General features: G+C 38.4%; 1 protein-coding gene across 2 annotated transcripts; it reads right to left on the bottom strand.

The window, feature by feature from the left end:
• Nucleotides 1-1,604: 1,604 nt before the first annotated feature.
• On the bottom strand, nucleotides 1,605-20,063 carry SFT2D1 (SFT2 domain containing 1). Of its 2 annotated transcripts, XM_080388996.1 has the most exons (8): nucleotides 19,882-20,058; nucleotides 13,688-13,774; nucleotides 12,199-12,278; nucleotides 9,156-9,237; nucleotides 6,785-6,820; nucleotides 5,978-6,036; nucleotides 4,560-4,589; nucleotides 1,605-2,318 (listed from the first exon to the last, which is right to left on the bottom strand). In XM_080388996.1, the coding sequence occupies exons 1-8, from the start codon at nucleotides 19,942-19,944 to the stop codon at nucleotides 2,279-2,281; spliced, it is 477 nt and encodes a 158-aa protein (XP_080245122.1). In that variant the 5' UTR covers nucleotides 19,945-20,058; the 3' UTR covers nucleotides 1,605-2,278. The 2 variants fall into 2 exon arrangements, with proteins under 2 accessions (XP_080245122.1, XP_080245123.1); XM_080388997.1 differs by lacking the exon at nucleotides 13,688-13,774 and having other exon boundaries at nucleotides 19,882-20,063.
• Between the last annotated feature and the right edge of the window lie 11 nt (nucleotides 20,064-20,074).

The raw sequence follows: 20,074 nt of genomic DNA, 5'->3' as shown, positions 1-20,074 counted from the left end.
TGCTGTTTGATTGAAGCATAACCCCTTGGCGTGGTCACCTTGATTTTTGCGCTTTGAGATCATAGTTAATGAACCATCACGAGTCCACTGAGTGGACTGTGACAGATGGGAAGGATGTATGCAATCCACAGGGATAAGAGATCTTCACATCTGTGGTTTCACGCTGTCATAAAAGGGTATCATACAATGAGGATGCATCAGCTGTGAACTTTTGGAACATTCATAGACAGCAAACAGGCAGATGTGAAGGTGCAGAAATACTGACAAAAGAACACAGGGTGTATGCAAATAAAGAAAGTTTATCCTTACATGTTCAGGACAGAAAAAGAAGACTGCACATGATATAAACAGACCAAAGTGCATACAAAAACATACCAGTACATGGAATTTTTGGACCTCAGTTCTTGAACCCATTCTGTTCTGGTGATCTTGAGTGTTAACTGATGAGTGTTAGCTTTGTTATTTACCATAGCACATAAATTACAAAAACCCACAACACAACAAAAAACAAACCAACCTAAATAACTAATACCATTCTAATTAAAGATCACAGTAAAGGTGATTGTGTACCAGAACTGGTGGTTGATGTGCAAAACCAGCTCCAGAGCAAACAACCACCCAGTCCTGAAGCACTGACCAGCGGAATGGGATCTCTCCAGTGCCAGCTGTGGTCAGCAGCAGCATAGTAATTTCCAGGATGACATCCATCACTACCTACACACATACTAGTTCATCTTTAATGCAAACTGAAAACTGAAAGGAACTAAAAATTCACTCAAGGGTCCATCAGCATCCATGGGCTGTGACAGGCAGAGCTGGAAAGGCTGTCATTACACCACGCAGCACTAACAAGCCCAAGACCCTGCTGCAGCAATCAGGACTACCTGGTCCCCTATCACCAGCTGGAAGGATGCCTCACTGGCACTTGTAACGTTTACTGTTACTAGTCAGTTAAAAGGTGTGGCTTGATCAGCAGTTTAGCTGCAAAATCACGCAATCATCCTTCACACAGCTTCCCCAAAACATGTTGCTATTTTGTGCAACATACACTGAGATATATAGGAATGTACTGCAATTTGTCTCTTTAGCCTCAACCCTGAATACTTACAGGCAGGGGGCTTTTTCCCCTTCCTGAAACTGCAGCTCGCATCTTTTCAAATCCATTCCTCCATTTGTGGATTATCAGAAAGAAAAAATAAAACCCAAAACAACTGGGGTTTAGAAAGCACATAATCAAGCACATCCATCCTGTGCTAAAAAGAACCTTCTGTAATACATCAGCCATCAAATACTAAGGATTTCACTTTGATCCTGAATAACTGAATAGCTCTTAGTTGCAAAAAAAACCAGAAATGAGACATCTTATTGAAGCTAGGCAAAGTATTAAGAGTATTTCACTTCAATCTGTTATCAGTTTAAGTCAGAATAAACAGTTTGTCTAAATACTACACGAAGAAGCTTTAAAATCACTTCTGCAAACCTAATTGCCAAATTAGGATGTAGTCATCTATATATCCCACTTTTCATATTTTCATATTTATTCAAGTGTAATGCTGAATTTTTTAGCCCTCTATAGCCAATTTGTAAAGAAAAAATAGTTTAGGCACCTTTAAAACTAATTTATTTCACAAATCTCATTTATACATTAGCCGTAAGTTCTTCTAGTAAAAAGTATTTAAGTATGAAAGTAAAAAAAAAGTTTTAAATATAGATTTTTAATAAAATCCAACAAGCTTTAAACAGACCTTTCACATATTCGCTCTCATTAGGATTTTTCCATAAGGCACATGGATAGACATTTTAAAGGAGTAGTTAATTATAACTTACCAAATCTTTACAACGTTTATAAAACTCTGTCTTTGGAAAAGCGTACAACAAATAACATACAAATGTAAACGGCACATTGCAAATTTTAGAACTGTAAGTGAAATCTTTATGCATACTACCCAGATCTTAGTGGCTTGCCTACACTGGGGAATAAAGTGTTACTGGATGCAAGGTAGTTTTAAGACTACTCCGCACAAAGTATTTAAACGTACTTTTTTGTTAAAAAAAAAAAAAGCCTAAAAGTTCCAGGATAAACACAAACAGTTTAACCAGTTTATTTTTAAAAAAGTTTCTAGTAAAAATTTTAATTAATTCCCCAAATGCAAAAGGCAAGGAACACACTAAATTGTTACTGGGTACTGCATGAGTGGAAAAAGTACAGTTTTCAGGGCAAGATTCACAGAGGAATAAGACTTGGCTTTTAAAGCATACAGAAGATCCTGTTTGTAATTTACCCTAGACAGGATGTGAAGCACTTAATCACAGCATCCCTTTAAAAAGAAAAAAAAAGTCAATTAAAATACGTTATTTTCTTTATATACATATCAACCATTACATACTTAAAATATTACATAAACTAAAGATAAAAATCAATAGTTTATCAAGTGCAGGACCTTAACAGCCATTGTTACATTGACTACATCTACAGCACCAGCTAAAGCAAAGGCTCAAGCCCACTCTGAAGCTCAGGTCTGCCCATATTGGCCAAGTCTTTAACACTGTTTATATTCAAGCACAGGCTAAAATGCAGACAGTGTTAAAAATTGTTCTGCAGCACACTTGGTGGCTTAACAAAGGTCAAAACCTTATTTTGCAAAGGCTGGCCAGCAAGGGCAGGGCTGAGGAGCACGCCAAATCCAGACAATCAGCAAATCACAGGTGCTCTGAGTCCAAGCCACACTGGAGTTACACCATGGTGTTGCAGGGAAAAAAAAGCACAGGCTGAAGAGTCTGAAGTGCCCGCACTAAGACTGCAAGGTGAAGAGCCGGCTCAGCCAGCTTAAACCTTAAGGTTTGAAAGATCTGAAGAGGTCTGTTTCTTTAACTGACAATAAACAAATGGTTTTCTCACTATTCTGCTTAGATCACTCACTTCAATCTCCTTTATTTTTCATTATTTAAAACGATGTAACAACTTATTAAGGAGTGGAATCCATATTTTTTTTGTTAGTCAACTTGAAAAATGAAGAAAAATACTATGACTCCTTAAAGTCACTATATGTATGTTCTTTGTTGTCGGGGTTTTTTTCTGCCATGCCAGCAGGAGAGCCACAATAAAAAGACCACACAAACAAAAAACCACAAAACCACAGACAAGTAAATTGTTAAGAGTAAACCTTTAGCAGAGTTAAATCAAGTAATGATAATTTTGTTAAAATCAAGATAAATGCATACTTTAAATAAACTATATAATACTGTTGTCTGGCACTTAACGTGGTTTAGGTCACTGTTTCCAGAAGGCAGGCAACCTATACATTAAATTTATGATAGCATTCCACATAAGCAAGTAACTCAATAATCCGTAAAGAAATCACTGCACTCTTAAAGGCAGCCTGTGTAAAATTAAATTCTTTGGCTCAAAATCTAGTAGACAAATAAAACCAAATAAATTAAAGTGGTGCATATAACAGTGGTTTTGTGTCCAGAACTTGAAGTAGTGTTGGTAGGGAAGAAAATACCAGTGACTAGTAGCTCAACTTGTTTTCTGGGCAGAGCAGAACATTTAAAAGACAAGGAGGGTAAGGAAGGAATGACCCTACTGAGACTGTCACAAGCCCACAGGAATTGTAAGAACTCAAGAATACTACTTTTGACTGGGTTAGCTTGAGATGTCAGAAATAGTAAGATGACAATTTGAAGCCCGAGTTCAGTTCACAGTATTTAATCCATTGTAATTATCAACTACTATCTTAAAACAACAAAAAAATTATGTGGCTTACTCATCCCTAGATCAAACCTGAAGCTTAAAAAAAAAAATAAATCGACAGTACAAATTTTTTGGCAAAGACAGAAACACTACAGGGAGATACCAGATGAAAGGGCCAGACAGTACTTTGTATTTTTCCCCCACTTCCACTACAGAAAAACTCATTAAGTAATATATAAACATGGAAGCACTTTATTTTTTACAAAACCACACTGCTGAAAGACCAAATGCATTTTACATGCAACACTACAGAAAAAATAGATTCTTCCATTTGTTTACTTGCATGTGGTTTCATAATGTGTTTGGCTAGCTTCTGTTGCCTTTTTGTACACACAAGATTGAAAAGAGAAAGAGAAGCTTGCCAAAATGAAAATTAGCATGAAGCATTGCTTTTGCCTCTCCTAAAAATGGAGAAATTCAGAAGTAGACTTAGCAGCTGAAGCTATGCTTGTTTGTTTGCTTTTATCTAAGACCTCAGATCCATAAGTTATCTTTAATTTTAGTACTGAAAAAGTCACTATTGCATCAATCTTTTTAAATCACTGGAGAATTGAAAAAAAACCAAAACAACCTCTATTTTCAGTGATGAAAACTAGAATGAAATTTAACAAAGAACTACTATGCACTTGTATTTAAAGCTTATATTAAGCATTACTTTGAGCTCAGCTATATCATTTTCTAAAAAAAGCAAAAGTAAACGGAAGAGGTTATATTTTTCACATACTACATTTACAGTCTTTTTTCCCCCTCCCTAGCATAAAGATAACTGACTGTTGTTAAGATGGAAGTTACTATGCAGACTCACCTTGCAAAAGGAATATATGACAGACTATACCTGGAAAAAAAAGGAAAAAAGTATATTTGACTGAGTGTTCACGTGCCCAATTATTTCACTTTAGTCAAGCATTAATAAAAGCAACCTGTTGTAACAAAACTTTTAAACAAGATTACCTACTCAATGTAATGCTTACCCAAGAAAAGATGACATATTTGGGCAAGAACTTACTGTACCACCAAGGATTTTCCACTTTTTATTGGGTTTTTATATCATTTGTAACTTCTACTGCACATAAACTTAAAGGCTGATTTTACTATCACGAGACTCAAAAGGAATGGATTTTTCTGGGAAAACTGTAGTCTTCAATATGACAGCTACAACTTTTTCCAGTTTAAAAAATAATATACATTACTACAGAAATAGACATTAATCATATTATTTATGTAACTCTATAGATATATGCTGTAGTATGAATAGTACGCTACAATCGTGACACTCAGCTGATAATTCTATTATCCTCTGAAACTCGCTTCTCACGTGACTCCAGGCTAAGCTTTGTTCTCATGCCCAGACTGACCACTTAATAGATGTGAAGCTGTCTGCTGTAAACATGTAGGACACCGAGTTAGCAGTCTTCCCTCTATCTGGCACCAAGCACTTACCTGGGCCCAGCACAAGGCCCAACAGGCCCTATCCTCAACAAATGGTTATTTGTCCTCAGACCCAAGTTCAGTAGAGACACTGTGTATTCAGGGCAAGTTCAAACAGGAACTGTAGTTACCTGGGATCGTCTACTAGCACCAAGTAATTCACTTGGGACAAGGACAACGAATCTGTTCAGTTATCTCCATAGAAAAGGCAGTAACTTCCAAAACTTAGGACAGGTTTGCAAGCATTCACCCAGTGTGCCCGCACATTCCCAGGCCCAGCCCTTGAGCGCACCTGGATGGTCATCACAGTACCCGCTGCACTAGATCTACCCTTTCACATGCACCCGCTCTTTACCCAGTGCTGCTCAATATTCTTGGGCAGGACACACACCATAGAAATGTTATATAGTTTCCTCCACTTCAAAAATGAAAATTTAGTTAGAACCCAAAAAAAGAGGGAGATAATCAGAAGAAGGGCATATGGATATACAGTTACTTTCACAACAGAGAAAAGGCATGAGAATTTTTTTGCATCTATATTCCTTTCATAATGTTTCAAATAAGTTCACACATCACAGAATATATTTAAAATTACCATTTTTGCAAGATGATTTCATATAGATTTTGCTGAAGTTACACAACCTAACTTTGAAAAACAGATTGAGGCTAGCATTTGGGCAAAATTACATTATGCAAAGCACATTATAAAGCGCTATATATATATATATATATATATATATAATCACAGAGGTAGGGGCAGGGAGAAGAAATTAAAATGAATTTTAAGAATCTTACCAGGTCATTGCCAACATCTGCAATATGCAGAATAGCAGTGCCAAACCTTTTTTGTTCCACTAAGTAAAAATAAATATTGCAAGTTAGTTAGTTTTGCACCAGTCTATACCATAAACAATTGCAACAGCTTGTTCAAAAATTTAGTTAACTGACAATGCCCAGACTTCCTTGTCTTAATTTGCTAGTCCTTCCTGCTCCAAGAACTCTCCATTTATTTTTGTCACTCCGTTAGCATCATGCTATGAAAACCTTCTCCAGCTTCGAAAATGCTTAACAGCATCAATGCTATTGCTTTCACTTTCATTCATGATGCTGTACTTCTGCAAATATGTCAGTTCACTTCAGCTACATGTTTACTTCTACAGAACATACAGCCAGTTTGTCAATCAAGATTCCTGACACTACTTTTTCTGTCTCTCTTCCTTTGCCTTAATCAGTTTAATATTAGAAACCCATGGTTTCTAACGACCACTACATGCTCTGATATTCTCTGACAAATGTACAATTTGTATAATTACAAATCACTAAGTACATTTTAACTCGCTTTTCTTAGTTCTTATTCTGCAGACTGAACCTGATGCTCTAGATTTTGTATTCTCATCTACAGCACATGCACGTGGAAGGTACATTTGCCTTGTAGCCAGAAGGCTCATCACGCCACCTAAACTCAACTGCAGTTGAAAACACAAATACCACACACAAGCTCATCTTTCCTCTAGAACTGAACTGTATGTTTAAAGCTGTAATGCAATTAACAAACTAACCAAGCTAGATTGCTCTTTAGAGGAACAAAGTATTCTCACTCACCCAGAATACAGCACACAGAGTCAATACTAGGAAAAGCTGGGGGAAGATGAAAGGACAGACACACATACACACACAAAAAAAATGAATACTCAAATACACAACAAAGCAAATACAATAACTGTTTTCATGTTTTCAATGGGTAATCAGCATTTTCAGAATTGACTCATGAAAAAAGTAGAGCCAAAGGCTGTCACACAATGACTATATGCTGAAATCCATGTAAAGTTGTGTTTTTGAAAGCACAGTATGATGTGCTCCATGGCCAGAAGGGCTGGGCCAAGTCTTAGAAGAAAGAGGCAGGAACCAATTTCAGGAACCAGGAGGAGTATAACCAGGTCTGTGTAGCCTTATGTGTTGGGTCTATTAAGAGGTGGGCTTTGGTGATAAAGGCTGATTGAAAGCAACGAAATAGCCTGGGAACTGCTATTCTATTATTTCAGTACACTGTATCGTTTTGGATCTAGTATTCATAACATCAACCCCTGACAAGAAAGGTACACGCATCACTACGAACAATCCATTGTTAAAAACACTCGTTCACAATTACAGTATTTGGCAAACACAGGCTCTGCTTCTGCCAGTGTTTTTTCATCTTCCGACAGTAATGAAGAGCCCACTAGGGAGCAGCTGCTTCATAGACAGTGCAAGACCTCACATGAGGCTTTATTCAAGCTACTTAAATACCTCTGATAGAACATTACAATGATATGGTTTACTGTGCCAAATTAACCACACCATTTGTGCAAACTTAACCATCATTTGAACTCTTCCACTGAATCTCACCTGGCTCTCCCCATTTGTCATTACACATAGCAGAAAACAGAATGAAACTCTAATTTTCACTGAAAAAAAAGTTCACTTTTCATGGAAAGAGATAAAAATAACACACTCCTGAAACTTTTCAAACATTTGTGACTCCCAAGTTGCCTACAATTCTAGCTTTGTGTTAAGATGAGGATGAAAACAAACACATCCCAATTTTTCTAACCTGTAGTTTTCCAGTTCTTCCCCGTATTACTGAATTTTTCTATCCTAATGATCTTAGCACTCATCCAACGTTCCTGTTCTTTGTTAGATGAAACCTTTCACTCTGTCTTTTCCTAACAGTGTTGGTAGCTTCTCTGAACAGCTAGGTAGGTCTGTGATGTTTTCCCTATTCTGTTCTCTTCCCATTCCCTGACAAGTCTTGTTTCTATAGCCTTCAAAGCAAGTTTTCTTCGTCATCCTGTCTGAGCACAGTGGATGATAGGATCATCAGAGCAAATAATTTTTGTGCTGGCTGTTTTACCGCCTGACTCAGGCCCTCAGCTTCACCAGAAAAAGGCCACAGCTGTGAGGTATTGGAGAATTCATGCTCAGCAAACACAGACTCTGGAGGACTGGAGATATTCTTGGGATATTTTTAGGGCAGACCTAGGAAACATAAATTCCCTAGGACTTAGTATGATTTGGAAGAGATGGCAAAATGTCACCTCTTTAACAAAGCTCAGAGTCCAAGCAAGGATCCAGGCACTTCTCCAGAAGATATGGGCAAACGTGAGCTTCTCTAGTGAGATTTTAACTTTTTTTTTCCCCCATGTGGGTGTGTGAGAGAGAGACAGCCACCCAAAAATAATTCATGAAGGGTTTCTTGTCCACATCAGCTGTAATCAACTAGAAAAGAAAGTTGTATGACAGGGAGTATAGGACAGCCAACTACATTTCAAAATAAGAGTTGAAAAATCAGGAGGAACAAGAGAGAAAATAAGTACAAAACCAAAGCAAGCAAGTGTAGAAACTTGTTTTTAACTACCTAATACAGAGTTTTGGGATAGGAATTCTGAGATTTGGGACAAGGCTGGTTTTCCCATGTTCCTGGAAGAAGTGATCGTCATGAAAGTAAAAGGAGACAAGGACCTCAGAATGGAGAAACATGAAGCTGAAGCTTCCCAGACATTGGGGAGAGAAATTAATTTTCTCCATTGCTTTGAAAGTGCTAAACCATTAAGCTACACAAACAGAGCTGCAGGCAACAAACAACTGTCAAGCTAGACTTGGTGACCACCGACTTCCCACAGTAGCTGAACGGTGTCTCTCTAGCCTTGGTCTTGAAGAAATGGTTTAGAAAATAAATTAATCTAATATTAATATTTAGTAAAGAACATTTTACACCAAATGATTAATTAAAAACATCATAAGCAACAAAACCACAGGCTCATAGAAGGGAGTTAGATAAACTTTATGATACACAAAGCTAATCAACTTGACTATTGTTACTCAGTACAAAGAAGAGGTAGACTGAGAAATAACCTCGTTTTAGTAAAGTCTCAAATTTAGCCTTGAGGCTAAAGGAAAACTTTTTAGCAAAAGGAAGTAAAGATAGTATATTTACCAACACCAAAATTGTAGCTATTAATCTTTTTGGCTCAAACATGGCTTTCAGTTGCTTCACTGGCCCCATCAGGAAACATGTACTAATAGGAGGGAAAAAACAAAACAACTGGTAAATCACTTTCAAATAAACCTTTGTAAAAGACAATAGGTCATTAACCAGTTTTCCAACAGTCAGATGACTACAAAGCCTTTAAAAAAAGGCATTTCAGTGTGTAGCAACAGAGAGCTGCTAGAATGAAAGGTGAAATACTCCACTAATTTAATCCTGGAAACAGCTTACATATTGAATCACTCCTGGTCAGGGAATTCTTTCCTTACCACTTATAGCAGAGGGTTGTCAAGTTGAAGTCTATTGAATTTCACATTGAGACTGTTCTACAAACTGACTTGCCAAAAGAATGCAAAGAATACAAAGACCAAACTTCTGTAGTAACAATAAACTTCTTACCCAGGCAGCACACAAGTAGCTACAATCAGTATTACAGGGAAGCTCTAACTCTTTGCCCAAACTAAGAAAGAAAGAAAGAAAGAAAAAAAAAAAAAAAAAAGGAAAAAGTTCAGTAGTTTGTTTTAAATCCTCCTGCTTTCTTCTACTCTGAAGTTAACTTCAAGGGAGAATTAGAACCATCAGCAACACTATACTGTACCGGTTCATGCAAAGAAATGCGATACGAACTAAAAATTCACAATCGTAGGAGTAATTATCTGGCTTCAGTGACAGGGAAGGACTCACCTCAGAATATTTGAAGCCATTCTGCTTTATAGAAAAACAGAAAAACTTAGTAAGGGAGCAAGAATATCTGTAACTTTGTGGTGGTCCGAATGCTTTACTACAGAAAGGAAATCTAGTCTAGCTCCTTTTCTAGGTAATATTTACATTAAATGAAACAACCAGTGGCAGGAAAGAGTTTGGTAAGCTCCCTTTCCAAAACCAGTCATAAGCCTGGTGAAGCACACATCTTCTAAGATGGAAGAAATATGGGAATCCACAGCCCAAGCAGTAAACTGAAGCCATGACCTTTCACAACCCGATGTTGTCCTACCAGCAACTCTGTGTATATATCCTCTTCACTTTTTTTTTTCTAAGTTGCATAGACAGACCTCAGAAGTCCATATTAAAAGGAAAAAAATGTTTTCTCAATTAAATAGAAAAAAAATATTTAAATTCACTGCAACCCAAACTAACTTTTTTTTCAGTATTTTTTAATCATGGCTGCTGGGCCATAAAATTAAGACACACACACAAAAAAAAGAGACTGAAAAGCTACAATAAAAAATTAGCTAGTGGAAGGATTGGGATGATAAAAATATTGGCTAGTAGTAAAAACGAGGGAGGTTCACCACATAAAATAGGCAGAAAAAATACAGAAAGTAAAATACATTGATGCCAGCCTGATTAGCATCGAAAGACAGATATCACAAGAGTTTCTCAAGAGATGTGAGAGAATCCATAGGGAGCAGGAAGGCTGGAAGAAATCTAGAGGTCCTCCACTTACACAGGATCCTCCTTATAGACAACATATTCTGTAGGAGATACACTCATCATCCCAGAGAAGGAACAAGTAAGTGTAATTGTTTTCGTGTTTGTGGCTGGAAAATCATAGTAGAAGCAGGCTAGATAGGACTACTTCATAAGAATGTTAACTGCATTTGTTTTAAATACAGGTTTGCAAACAAACCTGCAAAAGTTTAAATCTCCTTGTCAATTTGGAACTTTATTGTCATTTCCTACAGTTCTTAGCACATAGTTGCCTGTTGTTCATATCTAAAAGGACTACTGAAGGGGAAGGGGGCCCTTTTTTACTTCTAACTTTAGTTGGAGTCCAGACTATAGTTTTTCAGCATTCTCCTAAAAGAAATACCAGTCTGTAAAACCTTTCCTCTTAGTTCACTGACAGTTAGGCTTGATTAGCACGAAGTTTCTAAAATGCTAATTTGATTTGAAGCAGTGATAACACATACAAAATACTAGGTAAAAAAACCACACATAAAACAAGCCAAAACCAAAACAAACAAAAAAACCACCTACAAAGATTAAAGAGTAAGGTAAGGGAAAGAAAGGGAAACAGTCAATTTTGTCTACCTCCAACATTAACTTTTTGTCTTTTTTTAGTATGAGATGGAATAGTTACACAAATGAGACTCAACTCCAGTATAAACATTTTTGTCCCCTGACAAAATTGTTGAGGAAAAGCAATACACCATCACATTTCTCAAATGTTAACAGTACTCACCTGAATTTTAACAGATCAAGAATGCTTTGACTCAAGAGTTAAGTGACTCAACTAAGGTCACAGAGTCCATGAAAGTCAAGAGCAGACTCCATGGGTTTTAAGTCCCATGACCATGCTTCAGATACGATGGGACAGTAAGAGGAGGACAAACAAAAACTGAAAATACTTTATTGACATCAAATTCTTACACGTCTTTCAAACAGCGAAAGAAGTTTTTTGATCCTAGGAGGTCCCTGCTGCAAATCTTTTAAGACTAATTATTATGGGGAACAGAGAATCATAGAGTTTAAAAATACACTGTGAACGGTATTTAGATTCTGCCTGGCCTTACAGTCAAAAGGAGGATTTCCTGAACCCCTCCTTTTTCAAAGAGTTTTCCCAGAAACGGAACGTTCTCTCTGTTAAAAGCAAAAAAGCTCCTTCCAGTAACAAAGCATCCACACAGTGGGCAGACTACCAGTTTGCCCCTGAAACTGAGGTACCTCTGTACCTGGCAGAAGGACTTAGCTGTAAAAAGTACAAAACATTCAGCCAGCAATTTGTTATTCATACTTCAGATAGCAGTTGTGGTGTCTCCACAAAACAATCATGTAAAGCATCACAATGGGGCAATGACAATAATTGATATTCACCAATTATGATAAACTTAAAACTTTAAGACAAACACAGTTTTATGTTATTAGCATTTCAATATGAAATCAATGTTGTTTATACACCACAAACAGACACCATTTGAGAGTACAAGCAAATGGAAATGCAGATGAAAAAGAGGGTATTTTTCTATTAACAAAAATTAAGAAATTGTACCTGGCTAACGCAGCAATATTTCCCAGGGTGTAAAACACTGCACAAAGTTTGATCCCCTTCAGGAACCACAGCGATGCTCCCTATAAAAGATAGTTTATTGGTATGTTTGTAATCAGTTAATTTACTTAGATTTTATAGCCTATAAATATATTTTCCGACTATGAAAAGCATCATTCTAACATATACCAGTAGACTGTTTTGCAGCAGTCAATTCAGCATACTTCTATTGCCACCTACAGGCAAAGTAATATATTGGTTTACTATATTTCACAATGTTTTTACAACTAAGCAATGTTTATTTATATTGCTTATAACGTTTCTTTGTACTGTTTCTATTCTACTTAGGACACTTCCGGTTGCGTTACAATGCCCCACTATACATCACACACACCTGCACACAAAGGATAATAGGTGTTAAAGCACAGACATGGCATGTACTAAAATTTGTGATTACACTGGTTAAATATTACCTGCAAAAAAATATGGAGGGCTGGAGGAAGTCAACCAAATAATGCTTAAGCAACCCTAAAAAAGGGTGATTCCAACCAGTCTTGAGCTCCCTCCCAAGAACCTGCCCCCTCTCCAACGCAAGCATGTGGCCAGAGTTTGTCACTGTACTTGCCATAGATATCAATATGAGTAATACCACTCCCCAGTGCCTTTACTGAGCTGATTACCACTTAAATAAGACTCCTCATAGGTAAGACCCGTCTCATAGGTAGGACTCGGGGACTCTAGCAAATCACAAGTTTTGAGAAAGAATCAGAAGCTTCCACCTGCAGGACAATCCAGTGACTGGCGATCTTGAAGTGAGAGCCTCAACCTACAGGTTGCTCTCCACAGCTGCTTCTTTCTATCATTACATGTCTCCTTGGTTTAACCATCCTTGGTTACAGATGAAGAACTGCCTTGTACTGCAAGTTACCTGTGTCAGATTTTGATAGACCCAATCAATTAACAGATCTCAACTTTTAACTGCAGATTTGAGCCTCCTGCCAACACCTCAAGTTCAAGAATGAACAGATGATCTGCTGACTGTAAGATCAACAGGAGTGCAGCAGGTTTTTCAATTGTCAACATGCTACCACAGTCATCACCTGTTGATTTGTGAGAATGACAGGTTGGTTACACCGGGTACACACTGAAGAGCAGCGCAAGCTCTTTCCTAGTATACCAGTCACAAATCTAAATTAAAAACAGAGCATATTTTGTCAGTGTTCAAACCTTTTAGTAAGAAATGTTAATAGGCTACAATAAAAACGTTCTCTGCTGTGAACAGGAGAAAGATGGTCAAAATCATCATTTACAGAACAGCCCCTACATGCTAATTATAAGCTTAAATTTATGGTCCAGTTAAACGTATGGATACAAAATTTAGGTACAGGATAAAGCAAACACAGAATCATATACAAAGTATGAATATGAACAAGATTCAACTGTAGAACAGTAAAATATTACCGGGGAAAAAACAAACCCAAACTTTACTTACAAGAATAGAACATACAACACCAGCAACGAAACATATGGCAAACCACCTGATTCGAGTACCAAAGCTGAGTGTAGAGGCATCGAGGACCTTAACAGAAGAGGGGGAAAAAAAAGGGGGGGGATTACAAACCCAGTTTTAAACAATCTAAGGATATTTTTCTTTGCTATTGAAGTCCTTCATTTCAAACAAAATATTTTTTCAGTGAGAAAGTTATTTTACCTTGCTTAACAGTTGCTTGCATATTAATTATTTCAGTTTAAGAAATTGTATTAGCAAACTGGAAACATATTTCCAAAACAAACAAACGAAAAAAGACAAAACTTGTGAAGGTACATCCTGGCACTGAAGCAATACTGCTCCACTTGGAAAGAGACTTTCTTTTTACTGTACAGTTACAACTGAAAATAAACGCAATTGTACCAAAGCAGAAGAATGAATGGACCTTCTAGTAATTTGCAGATGAATCTATTTGTGCAGCACTGCATGTTCCTATAGACATGACTACTTTTTTTCTATTACTAGACAGAATCCATGGTACATATTAATACAAGTATCCACTGCAAGCATTATGATCCCACTTCAACTACTGTTCCTTACAGGGCGAAAGTGCAGGCAGGTCCCATCAGACAGCCAGCTTGACCAAAGGGATCATTTTACTTCCTGCTTCTCCAAGTATGACTCCAGAACCTGTAAGACCCCTTAATGAGCTGAGCTAGCTGACAGCTCCCAGAAGTGAGAACTAGTGTTTCTTCTGTTCTGATGACTTAGTCCTATGCTAGACTAATGAGTCAAACCAGCTCGGCAAGATGTCAGAAAAGTGGGGGGGCTGACCTACGAAGTAGGGGCACAAAGCTGGCAGAAGAACAGCTCCTATCAGCAGAAGTGTTTTCTTAGATATGCTCAGCTCATCTTCTCCACCCATGCTTTAAGAACACCGTATTTCAGCTTACTCTGGGTGACTAAAATTAAAATATACTTTCTATTCTAAATTGGTCTATCAAGTGAAGTGTTGCTACAGCTTAAGTAAGATGACCATAAAAAGCTAACTTGTCTATTTGCTCAGATGACACAAGCAAATTTGTCCTCTTGTTACCTAGTCTACACAAATTTTTAATCAAGGATTATTAACCAAATGTACAAGTTAGGGCTTCCCCAGTCAATTTGTCTGATGTTTTTCCTAATCTCTTGAAAAATTTCTCTTTCAGGCAGTGGTAAGTGAATGAATTTGGTTACTGCTTAGAATGATTTCACATCTGTACAAATGAAGAATCTATACCTAGTTTAACAAAAAAGGGCCACAAACAAGCACATATTTATGTGCTGTGATGAATCAGCATCTGAATGTACACGAACATGGAATAGCTTGGCCTACTTATAAAGAAATTACTAATCTTATTTAATCAAATTAAATACTTTGAATGTTTACTTAAGAAGGGGGATCAGGGTATGTAAAATAATCTTTTACACTTGCATACTCTCCCAGCAGACTGAGAGCTGGGATACAATACTGTTCTGAATTCTCTTTCCCTGTCTCTGTGTTCAACAGTTAAGGCAGAACTTCCCAAAGGGCAGAAGATGCAGCTTACCTTGTTGGGTCCAAATTTTTATCCTTATGTATGCATTAAAGAAAGACAAAAACAGCAACTGAAAGATACTGTTGATAGTCATATTCCTGAATGCATTCACATGTAAGATGCAGGAAGAACTGGTAGGGCATAACTTAAGATAGCTATTTGAGTCATGCTTTTAGTTACACCTATTCCTGCAACTAACCACACATACACACAAAAAAAAAAGAAAAAAAAGAAAAACGCACAACAAAAAAAGGGAAAGAAAAACAAGAGTAAAAATTCTTTCCACTCCTGCACAGAAATTAAGTGTGGATGGGCCAATACTATCAGTACATGCAGCGCACACATTTCAGATTGCCTAGAAAACAGGGAAAGGATGAAGGTAAATAATTTCTTCAGATATATTAGGCACATTGCTGCTACTTACTGCTATTCTACTTCTAGTATTAATATCTGATGGTGTTCCTAAAACAACTACCAGGAAACGTGGGGGGGGTTTCGTGTAAATTTGAAATTAGCTTTATCTTCATTTAAATCCCTAACAGTTATTAGGTGGAAAAAAATACCAACACCATAAATGAGTGAACCACACAAAAGTTTGGAACAAAAAACGCTACCAGATTTAAAGTGTGATTTTAAAACTAGTTTAATACATTTCATGGACTTAATTCTTAAAAACTTAAGATTGCCAATACATCCACATGAACTGCAAGAAGATAAGCTGCGGCACAAGGGCTGCCAGAGCACCACAACACAGCATTCTCTGTAATAATAAAACTAAATAAATTAATTGGCATTAAAATGAAGGCTAATCCTTCAACCATTCCTGATGTCATCACCATTTATGTTATCAAGCTGGACCTTGCTAATACAGTGTTTAAAATCCTGAAACTGGAGATCTGGTAACGCATTTTCTTATTCCCTGGGACCTAATCCTTTTTAAGTTTCATGGAAGCAATGGAACTGGCTACCTCTCCGAGATGTCTGTTTCACACCTGTAGTGAAGCACCTTGCTGCAAAAGTTTAGTAACAGGTACATAGTTCAACTACTTAAACCACAGACTTCAGCTTGTGCTAAAATGCCAGGCTACAATCTGTTAGAAGTTGAGGACCTGACACACCCCCTGCCTATTTTGCCATGTGTGCTGCAGGAACTGCAATTTCTGTAAAAGGAGCAGAGACCCCCTGAAGTAACGGCTTAATTTCTTATACCTACATTCAGAGACTATGAACCAAAACCCTAAGAAAAAGTTAGTAAGTCTAAGCTGTCTTATGCAACAAAAGCAGGAAGCAACATAAGGGTGATTAGGAATTTTGTTTGTTGCCTTGACAAAAGCTGTACAGCTAATCCTAGAGTTCAGATAAAAGGAGTCGGCGTTATACTCTACGGTAATTGCATTAGCAGAAGCTTTTACTCAGGAGACTGAAAAAGTGCCATGCAAATTCCACATCTGGTGGAAGGCTGATACAGAGAACTGTGCCGTAGCGGTAGCAAGGGAGTTCCTCTAAACCATACACTTCTTGCAATACTGCTTATGAGCTTGCTTCTAAGCAATATAAACCCCCCGAAAGCAACTAATAGAAATTCATAGTTTTCTACAGCAAAACTGTAATGCCAAGTCTCTGGGCAAGAAGCAAAGATTTTTATTCACAGGATATTTCAAGTAAATATTACATCAAAGAAATGACCAAGACATACAGAAATCAAGAGGAAACCCTAAGTGTAAACTGGAATCTACAAGGCAGACTTCCTGAAACACGGAGTCTTGCAACAGTCTAATTTCACAAGTTGCAAGGAACTGGTAAGTGTTTTTACTGAATGGCTTGCTATGAACACACAACAAATCATACAAACTATAATCTGCACGGCTGCCTTTGATCAAAAACATTTCTTGTGGTTTTGAACATCCACCTAGGCTCCCCCCATATATTAATGACCCTATAAAAGTTTTCCATGTGGGAAAACAAAAAAATAGAAACACTTTCTTTTACAGGTTTTAAGAAATGTTCCAGAAGTTAACAATTACATTTTTACTGACAGTAAATTTAAGAATATGAAAGTAATTGAGAAAGCTCGATTTCAAAAAAATGTTGAATACATTTGCAGAACTGAGTTCCTAAGCAATATTTCAAAAAATATCTGTAGAGACATATTTTCATCTTTCCCTAGATGTATGTATTCCTTATATGTATTTGTATCAACACTTTAGAGTAAAATGTAAGAATCATAAATATGTGGTCTATTCCTCCTTGCTTAAATCTTCTTGAATGCTTTAAGCAGTTATCAATCGACAAATTGTCATGAAACTACAGCCAGAAAATAAGCCGATGCATCAAATGGACTGATTTTATATTGGTTTTGGTGTTGATAAAACTAAATAGCATAATGCTGCCCTGACAACATCATTACACTGATACATTTCGGTAATGAATTCCTTTAATTCCTTTTTTTATATATACTTAAGAATAATTGATCTAATTGCAACTAAAAACAACAGCTGGTCACCTGAGGAGTTTAGAAAGTACAGAAAGGCTTCACTGAATTATCTATCAACACAGTTGTCTCACTATATACTTCTACTTTACTTAACAGCAATTACTACTGACTTTGTGGTAACAGTTCTGCAAAAAATCACAAAGGACAAGAATACAGATATCTGTGAATATGAACCATATGATGGCTATTACAAAACTATCAGCTATTCCGAAGAGAGGGCCACTGTTTTTAACCAAACACATGACACTGTTCCGGAAAGGTCATCTGAAATAGTTGATTTTTATACCCAAAATGCATAACCTTATTATTTTCTTTCACAACCTTATCTCTTAAAAAGTATCCTTCTCTGTATGGGTGCACGTATTTTATTGCTCTGTTAAACAGACTTTAAAAATAGTCGACGCCATTCAGCTGTAAAGCTGTGACTTTAGTGAATCTCACATATTAATTTCCTCACTAAAAAGAGGCTTGATTTCCAGTGGCCTAGAAATACATTGCTACTTTGAGAATACTTGCAGCAGAGACACTGCCTGACCTAAACACTGGAGTTTTTCTTTGGTGGGTGTCTATTTACTTTAAAGAAGATCTTTCTGATTCATCTCAGCACGAAGTTCCTCTGCTGTACACCGAAGACATATTTTCTTCTATCATGTACTGGATAGGCTTTAAATATGGGCAGATTTTTGCTGCATTAAGTCTTCTCCAGCTATAACGTCATCATTACACTCAACAGTCAAATCATATATAGTTTGGTTACTGGCATTTAACAAACACCAAATTCTTAGCTCAGTTCTCTCCACCCTAGGATATACACCTCAAACAGAAAAGTATTAAATACTCAGGCATGTATCTATTGATCACTGACTTAAAACAAACATCACTGTGTCAAGCAAAGGAGAAGACTATGTCACTATCATGTGCCTCATGTAAGATGTGCCCGGGGACAGCAGATTTAATTCATTCTTTTGCAACTGAACTAAGATGAACAGAGATGTAAGCATATCTAAAATAAAATCAGAAGGTGAAGCATCCCTCTCAAACGCTGGCAGCCAGTTCTGGTGTGAAAAGACACAGAGGCTACGCTGCTTCCACAGTCAGTCAGGCGGGACTGCGATTTAGCTGTTTTGCTGGGGCAAAGAGGCCAAGTTCATAAACCTTGAAGACCAGCAGCAACTCAGCGCAAAGGCAACTGAAGCATGTCAGCAGCAAGCTGCTAGAACTAGCGTTACGCCATAGAAACCAACAGTAGTGAGGTTATGCTAGTTCCCCAAGGTTTATTAGCTGCAGCTCACATCAGGGCCGCCCTGTGTTCCAGCTTCCTCCACCATGCTCCAGCAGCATGTAGCACATCAGGATATTCCATGATTTGGGGGGGGGGGGGGGGGGGGGGGGGGGAACGACAGACACGGATGGACACACACTCTGACCTGCAGTCACATCAATTAAAAAGGACATGACGGTATAAATGGCTCTTTATAAGCCTGCTCAGCTTTGTTTCAACCTCAAAGTTCAGTCTCAGAAGCGTATGGTGTCCAAACACAGCAAAAAAACAAACCAAACCCTGAAACTGACTATGAGAAAGACTGTGGGGAAGAAATAGAAAAATTAAGTTGTACTAGACGAGTACCGGGTGAAAAAGGAACTTCAGCATAATACACACAAAATGATCTTTACCAAGAGGCAGACCTCTGCTTTTGCAAATTCAAGGGCATAAAGGAATGGAGAAGCAATTTAAAAAGAAACGCTCTTGTTTAACCGATCATCAAGTACCAAGGCCATGCAGGAGGAACAGTGTGCACAAGACGAGGAGACCCCGTTATCCCGAAGCGGGATGTGGGAAATAAACCCAAAGGCCCCGAAATCCCCGCCGCAGGGAGCTCCTCCACACACCGCCAGCTCGCCAAGGCTCCCGCTACCGGGCCGGGCCCGGTGCCCGCACGGGCCGCGGGGGGAAGTGCGGGAAACGCGGTAGCGCCGGAGGCCGCAGACACCGGTGCGGGCCCAGCCCGGGCGGCTTCGGCGAGGCCCCGTCACGGCGCTGGCGACGCTCGGCCCCCTGCGTCCCTCGCGGGGCGCCGGCCCGCTGCGGGGAGCGGGAAGAGGAACGGCCCCTCGCCGGGCGGTACCTGCGCAGTCAGTCCCTGCTCTTCGTCGTCCTGCCCGGTCAGCACCCGCCGCAGCTTCTCCATGCCGCCCCTCGGGCAGAGCCGCGCCGCGCCGGAGGGGACGGGACGGCACCGGACCAGACCGCACCGCACTCCCCTGCCGAGCCCCGCCCCCAACCGGAAGTGACGCGCGGCTGCGAACTTCGCCCCCTGG

Source organism: Falco punctatus, assembly GCF_963210335.1.
Source record: "Falco punctatus genome assembly, chromosome: 5".
NCBI classification, from domain to species: domain Eukaryota; kingdom Metazoa; phylum Chordata; class Aves; order Falconiformes; family Falconidae; genus Falco; species Falco punctatus.
Note: the sequence above shows the minus strand (reverse complement) of the source record. Positions and strands in the feature narration are given on the sequence as shown.

Coding starts and splice junctions, on each gene's coding strand:
- SFT2D1 (XM_080388996.1), bottom strand. CDS start 19,944: ATGGAGAAGCTGCGGCGGGTGCTGACCGGGCAGGACGACGAAGAGCAG. Junction 4,590..5,977: donor CAGATGTTGGCAATGACCTG/GTAAGATTCTTA, acceptor TTTTTTTTCCAG/GTATAGTCTGTCATATATTC. Junction 2,319..4,559: donor TCATATATTCCTTTTGCAAG/GTGAGTCTGCAT, acceptor TTCTTTTTAAAG/GGATGCTGTGATTAAGTGCT.